The sequence below is a fragment of the Protopterus annectens genome, chromosome 6.part0 (genome assembly GCF_019279795.1).
Source record: "Protopterus annectens isolate FY-2018-M chromosome 6.part0, PAN1.0, whole genome shotgun sequence".
Classification (NCBI taxonomy): domain Eukaryota; kingdom Metazoa; phylum Chordata; order Ceratodontiformes; family Protopteridae; genus Protopterus; species Protopterus annectens.
Genome location: NC_056737.1, coordinates 1,741,798,187 through 1,741,807,414, shown reverse-complemented (window position 1 = coordinate 1,741,807,414; position 9,228 = coordinate 1,741,798,187). Strand labels below are relative to the sequence as shown.

Here is a 9,228-nt window from a genome sequence, read left to right as displayed (position 1 = left end):
CTACCGGGCATCACTGTTTGCTTATTTACGAAATATGCTCCGACAATATGAAATAATTCCCACAAAAAAATAACTTTGACATTATATTACATGTTTAAACAAGCCACTACAAAGAGCATACCCCTCAATTGTCCAGAATTTCAGAGAATATCCAGGTTCCTGGCTCATATTTTTGGATTTTTCCTCATATTTTTTTTTTATTTCTGGCAAAATCTCTGAAAAATTAATTCATTAAATAATGACAAATTTGAGTTTCAGACTTGATGGTCATAAAAAATGCATGCTAATGCAGAATTTGTTATTCTAGTAACTTTGTTTTTTTGAATTTGACAGTCCCTGATGGTAGCTTCCACTGGAAGGATGGACAAGTATACTTAATCTTAATTACTATAAGAGCAACATTTAAAACCTGTCCCCAGTTTTGGGCTTTTGTCACTCCCCCATTATTTCTGGCTCTGTCCAGAATTCTTGTGCTAACATGTTGACAGGTATGACCCACAGGTTCACAACTTTAATCAATTTACCATATCATAATAACTACTTGGTTTCAGAGCATAACTACTGTAGGTATTGACTATATGAAATGTTTCTCAAGGCCAGTGATGCCAAGATACCTTACATCTGGCTTTGCTCTTTGAAAGTTAACAAGATATGTGCATATGCGAATTCCAGACTAACTACCCTGAAGTGCCATTTTAAGTCTAGCCATGTTATCCCATTAGGCATTCAAAATACCCTTATCAGTTTTTACTTCTATACTTCGTTTGGAAATTAATGTTTCTGGGTTCATACCACTGAGTATTGAAAGGGAACCCATCACAAAACTACAAGCTGTTTTTTTTCCGTTTCCATTGCTGGCCAGTATTGTCCCACCCATCATAATACATCACTTGCGCAGGACTATGCAGCACTGGGTGGGAGGGCGGTCTGTCAATATTACCCCTCAGTAAAGCATGACATACATTCATACTAGTTATGTGTCATGCAATGATATTTTAAAGGTAGCTACAAGGTATGAAGCCCTTCATTAGTGGCAGTTAGAAAGCATACAGTGATGCAATGTAATGATGTATTAACTGCATTAACTTAGTACAACTTATGTGTTAACTGCAGTTATGCAGCATGCAACAATACATTAGTGGCAGTTATGTGATCTACAATGATGCATTCAAAGGTATTTATAAAGTAGGTCACCAATGCTGTTTTTACATTAATTGACTGTACACATTTGAAAGTTCCTGATGGTGGCTTCCAGTGAAAGGAGGGACAGATCCTACTTATATATGATTTAATCGCTAGAGAGAGATATAGATTAAAACATGAGTATCTAGTTAGTTGCAAATAATTCTCAAATATGGAAAAGCCAAACTCTGCATTTCTGCTGTGTCTGTGCCCATTTATCCATATACAATAACCATACTAAGCCTCTAAAATAATGGCACCTGGAAGAAGGTCAAAACAGTAGCTGACAAAAGGCTCCATCTGTAGTTAATCATCAATGTACTCAACTTCTGACAAATATACCTATCAGTATAAAATACCAGGCCCCATCCCAGTGTAGCTCATGACTATTTAAATGGTCAGTCAGATACTATTGACAACTAGCCATGGATTAATGGCAGCAGAAAACTCTCTCCTCTAAACTACACCACATTGACCCCTATGCATAACAGCTGTTGATCAACAGATGAACTGATTTATATGACTTCAGCCAAATAGTATAGATTCGCCTTGTGTTAATCTTTCTAGATGATGCATTAAATCCCTACTGTCTCATGTTATGTGGCATTCCAAACAACTGGTATCTCCAAATGTGTCACGTGGGTTAATACAGACACAGATTCCACGTGTCTCAGCTGCACCAAGACTATGATCCCTAAATGTGGCAAGTGTGTTAATATAACCATGGCATCCAAATGCGTAAGATGGCTAATGTAGCCAAAGCTTCCACATGTAAGAAACATGCTAATCCAGCCATGGCTTTCCTTAGTGGTAGGTGATATAATAGAGACATGCTTTTCAGACATGTCAGGTTAACTAATAAAATCTTAGCTTTCATGTACTTGAGGAGTGCTAGTTTTGAGCACAGCTTCCACACATTAAAGGTGAGCTAAGCCATCCAGGATTTCCAGAAGCTGTAAGTGTGCTAATCGAGCTAAAGCCATGATGACTTCCATGAACAAGTGTACTACTAATGGAACGTCCATTTCCACAAATGGCAGGGGGTGCTACTCCAGTTGTCAACTTATGAAGAAATTCAAGTCCTACATGAAAAGTACTTGTTCCCATCTAACCATAACCTGAAAAACAACCTAAGTTTGAAATAAAAGTTTGGTGACAAAGCAGCACAGTACTCTGGTGTAAAAAATCAAAATGTGGTGAAAGACAACATTTACAGAATGGCGTACAGTTTTGGAAATCCTGGCTATTTCTTCACAAGTGGAGTGGTTTAGCCCTCTGGCTACTTCCATAAACATGCTTTTTCTGGTGTTCTTTCAGGATCTAGCAGTGACAGAACTGTTCAGATTTACAAGTCACAGAATACCATGACATGACTGATTCATTAGAATTGCTTCTTACTTCGGCTAGCAACCATGACTTGTCAATTAGTGCAGGGAATTAAGGATGTGATCGTCTAATAAGCTTTGTCCTGTGGTACAGGGTTTAATTCCCACCGCCTCTTTCTGCCTACTGTGAGACTCTGATCAAGTCACCAAGCAATACTCCCATAATGCCCCTGCAAAAAACACTTGTGTCTGGTGAGTTTAGCTAGATAACAAAAGAATACAACTACAAAAAAAACTGTAACCTAGAAATGAGAACCCACGTTTTAAAATGTTGGTTGGTTTAATTCATAAATTTCTGGTCAAACCTAAATCTTTGACTGTTGAAAAGTGTAAGAGAAGTATAATAAATGGGATTACTAGTGGTTACTGATGACTGGGTCTGGACCCATTTGTCCCAACCATTTCAGACTAAGCAGTTTCAGACCTCTGCCCTATTTATTCTACACTTCATGTCTCTTTTCCCTCCCTTTGCTCTGACTTCTCCCTCTTTTCCTTTAAAGCCAAGCTGAATATCCCCAAAAATTAACTCTACATTTTACCATCATCTGAAGTACTAGCTCACTTTTAAACATGTGAAACCTGCAATGGTTGACATACCACTGTCCGAGTATAAACCTATGAATCTAGTATGCACAATACTTTAAAGGGTCTGGGAGGAGGAACCATATCTGAGGTGCCTGCTTTTGTACAGTGTGTAACAAAAGAATTGATATACCAGATAAATGCAGAATTGATAAAGTATGTGGGTTATAAAGCATCACCTATGTTGCAAAGCTGACAAAAACATGACTCACAAACAAGTACAAAGGAAAACACAACACAAAGATGGAATTTCAATGAAGGTGTACTTCACCAATGGTAACTGTCCACTGCACTTTAGTAGCAAATCACATAAATGAGATACAGCTAACAGCACACAACTATGTTGCAAGTTCAAATGCATGCACAAAAGTTAACAGGGGCCTCTGAGTATGTGTTCACAAGGTTTCTAATAAAATATCACATCCTTCTACTAGGATCCCTGTGCTACTGTGCACAGCTCCTGCAAGGAAGCATCCTCATATTAAATAATTTAAATGTCTTCCAATACACTTTAACCAGACTTCTGAGGGAACTCTTGATAAGGTTCAAGAGAGGCAGACATTACAATAGAAAGATGATGAATAAATAAGGGATGAAAGAAGGAACCAATTTGAATAGTTGTTGCTTTGGTATGAAATGCAAGGAAGCAGTTCTTTGTGTGTCTTTGAAATGCAAATTAAGTGCTCTCGCATCCCAGGTGAGGTTTGCAGACCTCAGGCTTTCACAGCAGTTCATTTCTACCAGATAAAATGAATGAAGTGATTGAAAGTATGCAATTACTCCAAGGTGACATGAACAGGTCTATATTAGAACATCGATGTTTCAAAACTTCGAATGTTCTAATATCGAACCCTATTCAGCGAAAGCTGAAAATATCGAAGCAACATAAAACAGAATTTTTGCCTAGGGAAAGAATTTGGTTGTCCGTTTCTGTTGCTTTGGTATTTTCAGCGCTGTGGTGGAAAGTTATGGGTCGGGTTTGGGTACGTGTACAATTGAGTGCGGGTTAGGGTAGTTATGGTTAGGGCGCAGGTTAGGTATGCGTGCGATTGTGTGGACATGAGGGTTAGGGCGGGTTAGGTGAGTTGGGGTTAGGGTCAGGTAAGTGTGCAATTGTGTGGACGTGAGGTTAGGGTGGGGTAGGCGAGTTAGGGTTAGGGCACAGGTGAGGTGAGTGTGCAATAGTGACGGACCTTAGGGTTACGGTTTGGGTTAAGGTAAGTGGATAGTTAGTGGTGTGTGTATAGTTTAGGTGTAAGATTTTAGGTGTATGTGTGTGGATTGCTGTTTGTTTGGTGTGCTTGTGTTGTGTGTGTGTATTTTGGAACAACAAATTTTTTCCCTAGGAAAAAATTCACTGTTCTGTATGTTTGATGTTGTCAGCTTTTGCTGAATAGGGTTTGATATTAGAACATTCAAAGTTTTGAAACTTCGATGTTCTAATATATACCCGAAATTAACATACATGGCTGGATTTCCACTTTCAAACACATGAAATCAGTGGTCAGGAGTAAACTAATACAGGATAGTGCACAGAAGGAGACAGATTTTACAGCGATCTGTCACCCTCCCCCATCCCTATGGGACTCTGGTCTAGCATAATGCACTGTAGCCAGATGTCTCGCAGACAGCACAAATCTGCCACTGATTAGCATAAAAAACTTTACAGCTAGTTAGATGGTAAAAAGGTGATTTGATGCCATTATATGCCTTCCCCAAAATGAAGGAGAAAAAACTACTCACTTGTAAAAATTATGGGGGCTAACTTACTTGCTGCTATTCCCTGCACCATGTCTAAGCCGGGTAACCCTGCAATAAAAACACCTCGCAATGCAACCACATGACAATCTAATCTTTTAATAAGCATTCCAGTCGTATATTTAGAATAGTAATAGTTTGCATCGTACTCTGTATACTCATTGTTGATTTTTTTTTTTTTTTTTTTTTTACAAGTCACAATTTATAAACTTCAATAAAAAGTTATGAGGAAAAAAAAATTCAATAATGCTGAAAAGACAACAGTAGCATCTTGAAGGAATAACTGGGGGAATATGAAAACTGAGGCTGCTGGTGTGCAGAAGAATCAAGATGCATTAATACGGGTATAATCTTATCATTAATGATGCTCAAACAGCAGTCATCAGCCATGATGATTTTTGCTAGTCTTTAACCAAACATTATACTTTAGGGGATTGAAGTGCGATAGTCACAATGCCCAATGAGGAATTGATATTGACATCTTATACCTTCTAACTTCTTTACAGTATTTATGTAAGAAATTAAGATAATGCACCTGTTAACATTTTGCTTCTGAACGCAGCTCCTTTGACATACAGGAATAAAGCCCTTACTCAATCCAGTTGACCCAAGTTCAGACAGCAGCTTGGGCATCTATTGGGCTGTTGTAGGGAATACAGGAATGGTGTTTTTACAACTGCCCACCTCTTTTCAGGGGGAAGGGATGGGGGTGTGCCTACACACACATACCAAGATAAATCTTCACTGGAGACTGGGGATCACATGGTGATGCTGCTTACAGAGGCAGTCAGGCCATTTCATTTTATAAGCAGGTGGCATGTATGCAGATCATGAGGGCCCACTGCATGCTATCCCCCCTTGGATGTTTCAGGGATGCATCGCTGCGGGGGGGTTAGGGTACATCATAGGAAAAACCCTAAAAGGCTACCTTATTTGGCTGTCACCCTTGGTAAAGGGGGGAACAAACGGGCCAACTAGCCAAAGGGAGGCAAATGTCTGGCAGGCAACGGAGGGGGGGATGGGGAAGTAACAACAACAACATTTTGCTTCAGAATTTAAACTCCTTTAATTCTGTTCTTTTTTTTGTCTTTTAAAAGTCTATAATGAGGTAAGAGGTCCATTTGTGACTTCCTGCCTTAAATCTTCCTTGCAGCTGATTGGAATGGCTAACTTTCTGTAATAAAGTCAACACTTTTTATTCACTCAAAGAATACTGCAGAACAGTTGCACCCCTGGAAAAGAGCAACCACATCAGAATTCAACAATCTTATGTTCCCTATAGTGAAAAACTGGCTGCATTAGCCAGACGGCATTTTAAATAAAAGTCAAAGGGGATGCCTGCTAAAGATCTATGAACATCTTTGCATCAATAATCTTTTCTGCTTAAAACTAAAGAGGAATTATACTCTGGGGAGAGTTTGTTAAATCATCAGTAATTCTATTACATCATCAGTAAATTCTATTACATCAGACAAAAAAGTGCTGTCATTAGGAAGCAATGTGACCAGGCTCAAGAAAACTAACCATTAAGTGAAACAAAACCTGTTCTAGTAAGTGCTGTCCTTTCAGTACAAATCTGTGCTTCCAACACCATGAGGGTCTAAGTTCATGAAGTACCCTGCTCCCCAAACATACACACAAGAATGAAAAACTGCCTGCCAGCCTCTCAGAAGTCTTTCTGTTCTGTTCATCTGAAGCTTAAGACAACTGTCTACCTGTCTGTCTGTCAGGAACATATTGTGCTGCTTCCTATATCCTCTCTCTAATGAAACCATAATGCTGGTTTTGACCATCTGTTCAAATTAAACATCGCCAGCTTTCTTCTTATCATTTCAAACACTTCAATTGAGTTTTTTTTTATTTATTCTCTATTCACATGGCTACATGTAATGGGTACTGTATATAAACTTTAGAATTAGTAGCTGTGTCTGACTGCCTAAGAGTAGTCTGCTCAGGCTACTGTCAGGTTTATCTGGATTCTCAAACCGTAACTAAATGTGTTTTGTCCAGGTATATCACCAGTTTGGTCCATTTACCCAAATTGTATGGGCACACTATGCACTCTGCACAAGCATTATTTTGAGTCTGTTCACATTCAGCACTACCAGGGGCTAATCTGGCTGTCTAAATTCTATGCTACCAGTTGCATTGTCTGTTCAGCAGGAAGGGGAATGGTTTAGTTTGCTTGTTGTCCCTGATAGTAGCGGTGGCACTCGGGATTCCCTTGCACTACAGGCGAACCTGGAATATGCTTCCCAGTTGTAGGATACACGCATCTGCATTCACCACGCTGCCCATTCTGAGACATCTTGCACTGTGAAGCAACAAGAGAAAAAAAATCTGGTTATGACATATAATACAAAGAGCTGTTAAAAAGAAATTACTCCACTCTGCTCTTATGCATCAACAAAACTGTTACAGAAGTTTTACAACTCATTTCAGATTTTATTAGGTAAATTCCATTTAGGCAGACAATTCAATATACAGGTACGATGCAATACACAGAACATACATAAGTAATGCAACGAAGTCTACATCTACCTTCACAACTTGCCACAACATGCTAGAAGCACATCGCTGGACATTACAAAGTTGCAAGGTGCACAATATACCATACATTCAGAGCATGCACTAATGGACAGATATGTTCATTTTGAACAAGTTCAAGGAGATTCTTCAAGAGACAAAGGAGATCATTTTGAAACAAACAGCAAGGAGTAGGTTTTGGGTCTCAGCAATACTTGAGTAGCATATTTACTTATGTACACTATGTACTCCGATTTTGTACACAACTGGTTCTACCACACATGACCTCGGTAAATAAGTTCTAGACTTTATAAGAAGCAACACTATAGGCTTCATCATCAGTTTTTCTGGCATGAAGTAATTTTTCGTGTCACACCCCCCTCTTACTGTAAAAATGTCTCTTAACTAGCCCCCCATTTCTTATTATAATCCTTTACTAAAATGCAAATCAAAAACAGATGATCTGTGTGGTATAATTAAAAGGAAAGTACTATTAATATAATTTCTGACAACATCAAATGTCATCGTCATCGACCCTCTTCTCCCCATTTCTACATGGAGTCAGTGTTGCATCAACTGTTGCCACCCGTCTCAATTCAGAGCCAGTCTCCTACCTTCTTCGGCAATCCTGCCTGCCTCAGTTATCTCACATCCATGTCATAGATGAATTTCCTCATCTCCTCTTCTTATCTCTTCCAAATCTGCTTTACCATTTTCCTACAAATGTAACCAAAACCTCTGTAATCTATTGTCTTTGATCTTCTCTGTAACTGGGGCTACTTTTGCTTCATAGGTTCATTGGTACTTACTAGATTATTGATCTGTGAGAATCTTAAGAAGCCTAGCCTTACATTCCCATGGTAGCCTTTAGCCCTTATCTTTTGTGCATGAATAACTCAGAGGTGGGCAGAACAAGGATATGTTGGTGCATTTACTTTTTGCACTTACCTATAAGGGACATGGGTACTAAACTGGGGGTGAATTTGTTTGCGGTTTCCCATCCATTCATCCAAATTACATTTAAAGTAAGATTAGTACTTCACTTTATGTGGAGTAAAATATAGTTTCACAGAAGAGGTATTCTCTGTGATATATACCTATCCCTCCAACATGTTATACTTATGTTGTAAAAGACATTGAGTTCCCTTGAGCAGGTGCTCACATTAACTACTGGACTTGTGAATGTGTAATAGGTCTGACAGGATATGGCCTATTGAAGTTCCAGCCTGTATGATACCATGAAGAGGGACAAAGCTTTGAGATAAATAGTAAAGTTTTTCTGATTTAGGTCCTTGATATTTTTTTTTTTTTTTTTTTTTTTTTTTTTTTTTTTAGTGATAAGGGTTGCAGTTGCTCCAGCTGAGACAAGTGTTTAAGACAGATACACACAGAATAGGGCATTACATTCAGTGACTAGCCTGATGTGCCAAGTACAGTGGAATGATTACATCACTAGATCTGGATGCTATACCTTTAGGTTTAAGCTGTGCAATGAAAAAGGGCTTCCTTACAATAATGGATATGTGGGGATTAGCTTCAGCTCTGATGTCCTCATTTCTTCAACTGTCCAAAAATCTGCATTTTACTGTTGACCTCAGGCACTTCATCGCCATCACCTCTGGCTTCCTCAACTGCTCTGCCTTTATTTCCCAGGTTTCTGTACTAAACAGAAGTACTGGCTGCACCACTGTTTTGTATACCTTACTTTTTGCCTTCTTTGTTATTACATGAGCCCTAACATTTTGTGCCAGTTGACTGCAGCAACTCTGCTTCTAGTTTTGACCTTCTTCAAACT

At 38.9% G+C, this 9,228-nt stretch overlaps 1 protein-coding gene across 1 annotated transcript in view; it reads right to left on the bottom strand.

Annotated features, from left to right (window-relative positions):
- Window positions 1-4,992: 4,992 nt before the first annotated feature.
- Window positions 4,993-9,228, bottom strand: part of IGFBP2 (insulin like growth factor binding protein 2) — a 699,259-nt gene continuing 695,023 nt past the window's right edge. Inside the window, exon 4 of the mRNA XM_044075131.1 lies at window positions 4,993-7,221. Within this exon, the coding sequence (XP_043931066.1) occupies window positions 7,084-7,221 (138 nt within the window). The 3' untranslated portion in view covers window positions 4,993-7,083. The remainder of the gene's footprint in view (window positions 7,222-9,228) is intronic.